Genomic DNA, 11,709 nt, shown 5'->3' on the forward strand with positions numbered 1-11,709 from the left:
ATTTTTGAACCCTCGTCCTCTGTTTGTTTTTGAGGGGCTTTTTAATTATTCCAGTACAAAAAAAAATCTGAAAGTTGTTTGACTTTCACAAAGAGGCAGATTTAACAGGATTGACTACAGCTGTTGACAATCCAGAACCACAGACAATTTGATTTTGATAATTTACAGTCTGGCTACAGAATGGCACTGTAATATGTGAGATCCCTATTTAAAATAAGAAAAAAATATTCTTACTTTCTCCTTGTCATGATCGTTTGTTGGTAACAACTAGTGTTAGCTGTTTCAGTACAGTATGAAAATCAATTTGCAAAAAGATATACTTTTGGTGTGTTTAAATGTTTGTGGAAACCTCACAAATAACATGGAACTAGAAAAAACTTTGCTTACATTGTTCCAAGTAATAAAAACGACTGACCTGCATGTTTAGAAAAGCAAAAATGATCTTTTCCAGAAATCCTGAGTTAGTTACTCATGATTGCTCTGAACTACAACATGTCACAGAACAAAAAGGGTGTCAGCATCAGATATTCGCTAGCTTAGATAGCTTGACTTAGATAGTGATAAATCTAAACTTCATTAACTCACACCAAACAAGTCTAGATGGACAAAAACCACATTATGTAAGAGAGAATATATATATTTTTAATTTGGGGTAAACTGGCCCTTTGATATTATAAATGATGAACACCGATGAACACTGCTTTGGACATTAGCCTCCGGTATTGGGAAATTGCTCATTAAAAGAATAAAAGATGCAAAAACATATGTAATCCTTCAATCCTCCCTATTGCTTCACATCTTTCTAATCTAAGGTGTCAGGCTCAGCATCCATGCAGGTCTCCCAGGGGTTCCGTGGCATGTGAGGCATGGAGATAAGGAGCAGGACGACTCCACTGAGGATGAGCAGGGTGAAGGCGGCGCAGGCACAAGTAAAAGACCAGGAGTAGTAGTATTCAATCCAGATGGTCTCGTCACTGTCAATCATACGCTTGACGGATTGCCGCATTACCTCAACAGAAATGACAATACAAAGACCTGCAAACCAAAACAGAAAGAACAGGTTTCTAGGGGAAGCAGATGTTTTGTTAATGGTTAATATTTGCTCTGCATGGTTATATACTGTACATGGTTTTACTTCAATGTTCAGTCTGTGTCCTGATTGGAGTCAAAGTTACTTCAACATTACTTTAACATTACATTTAACATTTCATTTCTGTCCAAATCAGCACCAACTATCAGCAGCTACCCCCTCTAAGCTTTGGCGTTTCTGTGAGAACAGCTTTTGTATTGAAGGTGTTTCGTGATGATAACTGCGAAGCAGGAGCAAGGAACAAAGCCTGATCTGTCATCACTATCTTCAGCCATGTCTGACCTGCAAAAGCAAAGAACATCCCAGCAGGCCGAAGTAGGTAATCCCGCCCCTTTCCGAAAGAAAAGATAACACAGAGCGTGCCCAGGATCATGAAGAACAGACTGAAGATGGCAATGGCTGCTGCTGAGATATTGTACTCTGAGGAGAAAAGGGAAAATGACAAAGAATGTGAATTATAAAGTAAAAGGAAAAGACGGTGAAGTAAGAGAGAAAGAAGCCAGGAAGAAAAATAGGGAGGAGGACAGAGGGAGATTATAATGGGAGGGAGGGAAATGGCAAACCGGCACAATTAAAGATTGAAAGTGAGTAGGAACAGAAGGGGAGGTTGCAGTATCGTTTCGTGATAATAGTTTCAGACGAATTACGACACAGATAATTAGCCTTTAAATTGGCCTCACTTTAAAAACAACAGCCGTTTATCCAAAATGGCAATAACTCCATTTGCATGACGGATATGATCCTGGAGGCCTCTTTCGTCGTGATGCAAACATCTCTCTGTCTCTTCCTGCAGGCATCCCCTCCTGTCTGTTTGTGAGACACAAATAATCTCATCTTTCCTTCTTTTTAATGCTGTGACTGCGACAGGAAAGATCCATGGAGTATCATGTTCCACTTCAGTGTCCCGGCTGTTGAATAAAATCAGGTATAAATTAACTCATGGCTCATTCTGTGTTTGAGGGGTGTAAATATGGGAGTGTTGAATAGTCCTCAGTTCTGTTATTGTCTTCACTGTGCTATGCTTCATCAGCCAGTTAACTAGCTTTTCAGATTTGATCACTAATTCATAATTTCTCTTGATCTTTGTTTTTTTTCTTGTTACAAAAAAAAATCTGTGGTGGAATTTTGCCTAATTCCACAGTTTCCTAATGAAATCTGATCCCTAATTAAAGAAGTAATACTACTGTTTCTGTCCTGCTAGGATCAGTTATAACATGTCAGATTTTGTTGATTAAATGTACTTTAAGCTTTCAGCATTTATACAGATGTTACATTTGCTTTTTGCTTTCTATTCTCACATACAATCTATTTATTCTCATTTTGACCTCTGCAAAATGTAGTCAACATAAACAGCAACATGCATTCTGTTTAGGTATAGTATAAAAAGTTCCTGCTTTAGCTGTAAGAAATACATATGAAGATGTTCTGTATCTTATGTGACAAACTGTACAATAATATTGATGCATGAAACATATTATGCATTATTGTTTTAATATGTGTCTTCATGGATGTCACAATGTGCAATTTATTTAAAACTCTAGCAGTGAACCATAATTGCCTCCCGTTGAAGTGTCTTGCTGTGTGTTCCCGATGTTTCCATGTGTGTTTCTCTATCTAGTCGGGAGCTCAAACAGTCAACCAGCACGAGGAGCCGTTTCTCTGCATACATTTGCTTTGAAAACACCAATTTTTCAAAAGTAGTGAAGATAAAAGATGAAAATCAGAGGATATTGCGACAAATTTCTTTCTCATCTGATAAAAGGGGGATGGTTTGCTGCATAACTGCGTTTGTACTTGAGGTTCTTTTATTACACTGAAATGGAAAATAAGCCAGGCAGTAGTTAAATTTTCTTTTTATGATGCTTTTACTTTTGTGAATTAGTTCTGCAAGAGAAAAACAGGTAGAGAAGTGTTGTTTTGTTGTAGGGGTCGTAAGTGTGACATAAATGCACGTTAGACTGTGTAATTGTCTGAGGATGCATCCTATTCAAAAACTGCTCTACACACCTTATTTCTTACATTATGGGATTCTCCTTTGTTTTGTTCCCATCACAGACAGAAAGTCAGGCTTGAAAAATAAGGATTTCTTTTTCGTAGTCTTGATGACACTGAGGAGACACCCACCTTTCTGGGTCTTGACTTCAAAAACTTCAGCTTCTTCCCCCGAGGTAAAGTGTTTGAAATAGGAACAGTTTTTTGCTGCAGAGAAGGACAGGAAGAGTGAAACAAAGAGGGTGATGACAGTCAGATATTAAACTTCCCATCAGATCTACATTTGAGTTCCAGCTTTGTTTTTACAGATTTCTTTTCCGCTCGCTTTAATCGATCATTAAACTTTGCAAAATCAGAAAAGCTAGATCTATACCTACAACTAACCCTTATAAATCTAACCTGAATGATACGTTTCGTGTGGGCCCAATATTCATAAAAGAAATATATTGAACATTTTCCAATCCATACTACGCCCCAAATTAATCATGAATTCCCATGCCAGTGTATATTTAGTGTTTTGATCACACGTTCTCATTAGTTTTATCATTTGTAACACATTCCTCAATCACAGTGATATTCTGTGATTTGATATCCCAAAATAAAGTGTGCTGAATCCAAATCCATCATTTTTCTCTTTGCTTGTGTTTACTCCTCAGAAGTCAGTTCACTCGCTCGTCTGCAGGGGAATGATACCATTCTGGACTTCTCTCACACAAACTAGTTTTTTTACCACAATGCTCTTAGAGCCCTGTACAGGAAAATGAATGATGGGTGCAGTCATTGCCCACACATCTGCCTATCTGTTTGCTGTTTCTGAGGGCAGCTGGATTGAAAGGGAGGGGCAGGGAGGATGTAAAGGCCAAGCGAGTGTTCCATCTTTCTTCAACTCCCTGTCCTTTATTCTGAGATTAAACCCATAAAGTAGACAGGTGCTCACTGTGTGCACACAGAGACGGTCCATGTTTATGCACTGTGTGTGTGTGTGTGCGCGTGTGTGTGTGTGTGTGTGTGTGTGTGTGTGTGTGTGTGTGTGTGTGTGTGTGTGTGTGTGTGTGTGTGTGCGTGTGTTCGTGTGCGTGTGTGTGTGTGTGTGTTTGTTATCTAGGATGAGAAAGAATCACTAAAGAGGTAACCTAGCAACAGGCTGCCACATGTATTGCCTGGTTCTAACAATTTAACCATGTAAAGGTATAAGAAGAAGATTCTCTCTCTCTCTTTCTCTCTCTCTCTCCCTCTGTGTGTGTGTGTGTGTGTGTGTGTGTGTGTGTGTGTGTGTGTGTGTGTGTGTGTGTGTGTGTGTGTGTGTGTGTGTGTGTGTGTGTGTGTGTGTGTGTGTGTGTGTGTTTGTGTGTGTGAGGGAATGACAGGCTGCATCCTGCCTCTGTAAACATATTATTTTCATTTGTCCTCTCTTATTAGGTGACTTCACCTCTGGGCCTCGGCTAATCTAAGATGATGCTTGTTTGGGTGCAGATTTTTTTTTTACCCCAGTCAGTGTGAAGACTATTATGAGCTAACCACACACGGACAAGACAGGAAGACCTAAATTATCTGAAGAAAGCCCCAAAAGACCCAGCCAAGTTATCTGCTTGATCCTGATAAATTCGAAGAGATAATATGGAAAACAGTGAAAGACCATTTTCCAAGCACCGCCTCTTCCTTTCAAATATGATGTTTATTTAGTTTATAGTGATAACAGAGGCAGATTTACTGTTCTTAATTTTCAGAAAGTGAAAGCTGAGGGAAGCTAGGAGAGCTCTTTTCTATCGTGAAAATATCAATTTTGCTTTCCTTAAACCTGTTTGTAGCACCTGTATCTAGGTTACACTAATGCTATATTATGACTTTGTTGAACTTGAACTCTACAGCTAAATCTGTTTAAATCAATTTTATATGGACTTGATGTAACCCAAGTGATCAGATGCTGAAAGCCTGAGGCTAAAAATGCATGTCCCAAAACTGTAGCACTCTCACCAAATAATGTTCATCTAAAGATGAAAAGTTGAGCTATTAATCAGGTAAATAATTCTATTTATTAACTGATTAAATGTGTGTTCTACAATAACTGAATAATTCACATTATTAATGCAGTTAACTACAAATGAATAGGAATGGGAAAAGAATAAGTAAACTAAGAGTAAATTTAAAAAAAAGAGTAGATAATACTCTGGTGGAATTTCTATCAAGTAGAATAATTACATACATACATACATACATACATACATACATACATACATACATACATACATACATACATACATACATACATACATACATACATACATACATACATACATACATACATACATACATACATACATACATACAAGGTAAAACATTTTAGTCAGAAGAAGTTAAAAACTAATCTGGCTTGTCTCATTGCTTTAGATGGTAAATTTTAGAAACTGAACATGTGGGTCCACATAATTGACCTTGCAGTCTGGCTAATGGGGAGATTTAGTTCCGGGGTGGACAGTTATTATCACGACGTATCGCCTGTCATTTTTACTTTTCTTTGATATGCAGCTCCTTTACTCTTTTCTTCCCCATCCACTTTCCACTCATCACTCTCACTTCTACTTCAACTATTTCTTTCATTCTACTCTTATTTATGTTGTCTCGTTATTTTAATTCTGTGCTCATAATATACGTACGTATGTTAATCCTTGAAAGTTTTGAAAATGTATTCATTAAAACCTTACTTAATTTAATGTAGTTATGGTATCCATATCCCTATGAAGACAACTGTGCGGACAATTATCACTTCATCTTGAAATTAGCTTCTACATCTATTGCATGATTGTTGCAGAAACTGACTCTTTACCTCTGCTAATGACAGTTGGATGTGATCGTCAAAAATGTCTTGTGAAGGCGACAGTGGATTATTTGATGCAGATTACTGATGATGTTTTACTTTCTTGAACATTGCTACAGAACGGACATGTTTTAAACATTTTTGCCATTATCATGAAAATTGTTAATAAGCGATGTGCAATGAAAAAATGTGGATAGATAACTCACGATGTTCCACCACTGTGCGCAAATGGATTTTGAGAGATGAGCTCAATATATATTTTGAGGTAAGCAGACTGTACTGTATTAGGTCACAGTACAGTAATGGAGAAGGATAGAGACATGGCACTACTTCCATCATGTAGCTGATGTAACATAGATTCAAGGAATTTCATGTTCTGTGGTTGAGACATACAATCCGTGTTAAAAAATAGACCATTATGAAAATCATATTCAAGTCAATAACTTTTAAAGTCACATGCTCACATGAGTGTGATAAGTTCTGAAAATAAGGATACAACAACTGATAATGTCAGTACATTTTGTCGCATTAGTTTACAGAATATTGTTTGGACCTAGCCTGAAAGCTTTTTTCTGTTTGTTCAGATTTCAGTCAGGTATACATTACTGTCTACTGTACATGATGGCATGGGAACTGTTCTGTTCTTATCATTGCAGAATGACCGAAAAATTCTGGGTCAATGTGAAAATGATATACTGGTGGTTGTGGTAAAATTTGAATGTCTATTCCAGCAGGAGCCCTGGTAACTGGGACACAACATCACAGGAGAGTCCCCAAGTCCTGGTCCTGCGTGTGCATAAGCAGAATGTGTGTGTGTGTGTGTGTGTGTGTGTGTGTGTGTGTGTGTGTGTGTGTGTGTGTGTGTGTGTGTGTGTGTGTGTGTGTGTGTGTGTGTGTGTGCGCGTGTGCGTGCGTGCGTGCGTGCGTGCGTGCGTGCTTGCATGCGTGTGTGTGTGTGTGGTCTGACCTTTATCATTAAGTTCACTGTCATCTTTGTCATCACGGACTTCATCCAATCATCTCAGTCTCTAGATAATGGCTGTACAATTACTTTGCATTTCCTTTTTCATTAGAACATTTGGTGAGCTGATGATTACATTTTTATCTGATTTGCTCATTCAGCCACACACCTCAACAGTTTTGGTTCTGTAGGAATCTGATAGGCCAGACAGGAAGATGTAGAAATAGAACTGGTGCTTCAAGGTGACATGACTGCTCTTAATGGGTTGAATTGAGGGTACTAGCGATGCTTTTTAGCTTCGAAAGTGGAGGGGGAGGCAATATTTGGAAGATGCTCTGTCGCTAATATATTTCCTCTGCAGGACTAGAAAACAAAATGCCCAACCACTTACATTCATGAGAATGAATTTGTCTGCTGGTATCCATCGCACACATATGTAGAAACACACATATGCACACAAAAGCAACAAATTATGATCTTTATTTCCCAACTGAGCAACAACATGGTATGATCCACAAAGGCTTTGTTAGACTTTTATGGCACTCAAGCTGTCATGCGTCATTTGTGGAAAGCTAATTTCCAAAGTCATTTGGGTTCAGTGCTACATTTCTGTTATTATACATCCCCTTGAAAAATACAGTGTTATTATACCTTTATGAAAAAGCAGCTGTATATGTGCCTCTTGACAACCAACTCCCCCTCTGTTTGGGTAAATGCAAATGTGTGTCATTACGTTCAATCACCACTGTTTACTTGGGTATATTGTTCATCAAGGTAGTAATCTATTAATGCAGTCAAAGTAAAAAAAATTTCAAATGCCATTAAACACTACAACACAGTTTGATTTGAGAGGTAGACAAAGCAACAGCAGTGTGGAGGTGTAAAGGCAGTAAGACATTCAATTATACACCAAATTCAGTGTCCATTACAATTTGCACAACTAACTAGATATGTATTATAGATCTTTTTCAGCAAAGAACTATATCCCACTATGTGTAGATTTTTGCATCATTGCATGTTGCTGAAAAATGACTAAGATATTTGTCCGAAGCTGTTGAATTTTATTTTATACTGAGCACTTCACGATGAAATAAGTTCATGAAAGTGGTAATATTGCCCAATTCCCCCAGTGGTCCTTCAGCTTTGTTTAGTGTGTCCTGTCTGTGTAAGGAATCAGGGGTTGGTGGTCATCTAGCCCTTTAGATGACCCTCGAAAGTAAGTGTTTTCAGATGCAGACATACCAAACTCATAGAATAAAAATCCTAGAATGCTTTGTAAATAGAAGCAACATAAATGAAAGTTAACTCTCTTTCCCTTAAAAGAAGTCCATAAATATATGTTTGCAAATAATCATGTAGATTAATTATGAATAAATGATACAAATTAATGTAGAAGAGAAATAACATGAAACTGGATTTTTTTAGGTGGCACGGTGGCGCAGTGGTTAGCGCTGTCGCCTCACAACACAGTAGCTCTGGGTTCGAGTCCTGCTCTGTGTGGAGTTTACATGCTCTCCCCTTGTCCGCATGGGTTCTCTCCAGGTTCTCCGGCTTCCTCCCACCTCCAAAAGCATGTCCTTCAGGTTGATTGGCTGGTCCCAAATTGCCCATAGGAGTGAGTGTGTGTGTGCGTGTTTGTATGTCTTTTTATGTGGCTCCGCGGCGCACTGGCGTCGTGCCCAGAGTGTCCCCCGCCTCACACCCTATGCCAGCTGGGATAGGCTCCAGCTCCCCCTGACCCGCTACAGTGGATACAGCGGCGGTACAAGAAAATGAATGAAATGAATGAATGTTTTCAATGGACACCTGAGCAAACCAGACAATTAATCCGATTTACCGCAGAAAAGAATCTGCTGCCAAACAGTTGTGGGAGCTAGTGACCAGAAATGTCTGTGATATGTTTTTTAAACCCTAATGTAACTCCTCTACTGGTGAGACGAGTGACATCCCATTCCCAAGGTAAAAATTCCCTCCACTACCCCTCATACCTCTATTTTGAGGAGCAAGTCAAAATTGAAGGGGTAGTTGAGATTGGACAATCAATCAGTGTGCAATCCCACCAATCAGCAGTCAGCTACACTACCCTTCCTGATACAATCAAGAAACCAAATAATGAAGCTAGATAGTTGAGAAGAAAAACTTTTCGTGGACTAACAAAAGCCAAATAAGTTCTCTGAAAATCTCTTTCTGAACTAAAAAATGGATTTCACTGTTATCTTAAATGGCAGCACACTAGGGACACCACCACACCTATGGATTGGTTTTTGATGGAGCCGGGTCAAAAAATAGGCTCATACCACTAAATTCTGAAACCAAGCGTGGGAGCAAATGACAGAGCTGTGTAGTCACCCCCCCCCCCCCCAGTCACTAGACCTTTTCAGGTATGAGAGAATGACTCATTTTCTCTTGTAAGCCAAGTGTGGAAATGTCACTGTGTTCATGGAAACACAGTCAAGGGGGCCTCAGACAAAATAGCTGATATTTCCTAACACATACTCTGACTGGGGGCAGCAGGTCAAGAGTGGGTGAAGCCCTCAATACAGAGCTAAACTCCTCCACTTGTGTTGTTAGATGTAAGACAGTCTTCCAGATAAAACATTCTTTTACTGCTGTCATATTGTAGCTGTTGTTACGTGGTGTCTTTGTATGATGGTTCATTTTGTCAGAGGTTTTATGGTCTGCATTATTTTACATTTTCATAACCTGCAGCTGTCACACGTTATCTCTCGTTGGTTCCCATGGCACGTAAAGCATGAACCTTAGAACAGCATCACCTCCCCTCATCGAATGCCCTCTCTTCTCCAACTGACAATATATACATGGGTTCCCATCTGCTTGTCAACTGAGGCATCCCTGCTTGTATCCACCCACACAGGCTCATGTGTTTTTCCACACTACCTCCTTCATCTTTCCCCAGTCTCCCAGGTGCACCTTAACTCATGAGCCTGAGCAGAATGCCACACCTCATTAGGACCCGTACCGATCCAAAGGTACTGGAGCTGAAGGCTAAAGTCAATGACTGAGGCAGAGTGAAATTTTTCTGTTAGGAAGCAAGTCAGGTGCACACAACCTGCATCCAGTGAGACATGTTTCACCTCAGAGCCGGGTATTCTGGACAAGCAGACTTGTAAATACAACACAAAATGCTTCTGACATGTCTTTTCAGAATCAAAGTAGTCATGAAACGGAACTTCAAATGGACATTGATTCAACGTTGAACACAGATTTGGCTTTTTGGACACAAATTCTGCACCAAGCAGCTTCCCCGACTTTTTCTTTTAAAACTTTAGATTACTTGAGAGCTTAAACTTCAGGAAAGAGTTTTTTGCTGTACTCTAGGGATAGACGATGTTGCCCAAGTTCTTTGGTATTAGGTTATTTGAATTGAAACTGATTTAACTTTTGACAGTATGGTTCATTTAAACCAGTTATCTTTAGCTCGACTGTGACATTGTCAGCATTAATATACAAGATATAAATTCAAGTATTTCATAATTTTTGTCACAAAAAGGAAGCAATGTCTTGTATTGATCTGAAAAATCAAGAAAATAAATTGAAATAAACCATAACTTTGCTGTTCGGTGAAATGGATTGAACTTTGAGAACCCATCAGGTCAGACGGAACAGATTGTTGCTTTTGTTGTGTTGACTGAGAAGTATTACAGTGATACTTGACTTCAGCTGTTTGACTGGGCATAATTGCCAGTCTGTTCAGAGACTTCCTCTGTGGATGATAATGACTGTCGACTAAGAAGCTGGGCTCTGAACTGTCACGCAATTGAACCAAACACCCGTTCATGCGAGTGTCTGTGTTCGTGCGTGTGTGTGTGTGTGTGTGTGTTGCGTGCACATATTGTGTATGTGTGTATATGCAAAAACATATGCACATGTTAACAATCTGGTGTGCTTTTGTGTGTGGGAGGACAAAAAAAGAGAAAGGGACAGCGAGAGACGGAAGAAAAGACTGAAGAGAATCGGTGTGACTTACACCCGTAGACTCCAACATCCTCCCTCAGCTTCTATATGAAAGATTTTCTTTTATGTCAAAGCAACAATATTTTGGGGTTTGGTGTACAAGTGCTAATTAAAATTGAGATGTGATGGCAAAAACAGCATTGTGCAGAGCTTAAACGGCATTCATCAAAGTCAAGCCTGTGTAGGTGAGAGCTAGAGCTGAAGGTTGTCTTTGTCTGCATTGACCTGCATATTTACAGTCACATAAAACAAAACTGCAGCATATCAACATAAGATTTATCTTTTGGACAAAAAAAATACTCACCACTATTATTTCAGGCTAAGACACACAGAAACAAAACTCACCAAATTCAAATAGGATCAAGTAGCTCCATACCTCCAGGTAAGCTGATAGGGCCACAACCTTTGCCCTGCGGATCCTCCTTCACAATGAAGATGGTCTTCTTGCAGAGCCGCCAGAGGCCAAAGTGGGCCGCTTCGCAGGTTGCGTTGAGCTTCTCCACCCGAGGGCTGAGCACTGCCCAGTGGTCGGTCACTATCGCCGCCAGCATGGATGACATGCCCACCAAGATCACCACTGATGTGATCTTTACCTTGGTTGCCTGCTCTTCAAACATGTTGCAGCGCAATGTGCATGTAAAGTTATGGATGTGTGTAGGTGAGTGAACGTGAGTGTGTGTAGCTGTGCGCAGATGAAGGGTGTGTGAAAGACAGCGTAGGACAGTCAAAAAGTTGCCTTTGGGTGGCTTTTTTCCTCAATTCCTTGGCCTCGACTGTAAAATCCAATGGCTTCCACACCCTGTCCAGAGCTCCACCTGACCTCCAACGTCCTCTCCTCACTGCTACTCCTGTCCAAAGCGCTTTCTTTCTCCTCAG

At 39.7% G+C, this 11,709-nt stretch overlaps 1 protein-coding gene across 1 annotated transcript; it reads right to left on the reverse strand.

Moving 5' to 3' along the window:
• Positions 1-802: 802 nt before the first annotated feature.
• Positions 803-11,450, reverse strand: cacng1b (calcium channel, voltage-dependent, gamma subunit 1b). Its single transcript, XM_068337833.1, has 4 exons — positions 11,210-11,450; positions 3,215-3,289; positions 1,373-1,510; positions 803-1,035 (listed from the first exon to the last, which is right to left on the reverse strand). The coding sequence occupies exons 1-4, from the start codon at positions 11,448-11,450 to the stop codon at positions 803-805; spliced, it is 687 nt and encodes a 228-aa protein (XP_068193934.1).
• Positions 11,451-11,709: the final 259 nt, after the last annotated feature.

The sequence above is a fragment of the Antennarius striatus genome, chromosome 16 (genome assembly GCF_040054535.1).
Source record: "Antennarius striatus isolate MH-2024 chromosome 16, ASM4005453v1, whole genome shotgun sequence".
Classification (NCBI taxonomy): domain Eukaryota; kingdom Metazoa; phylum Chordata; class Actinopteri; order Lophiiformes; family Antennariidae; genus Antennarius; species Antennarius striatus.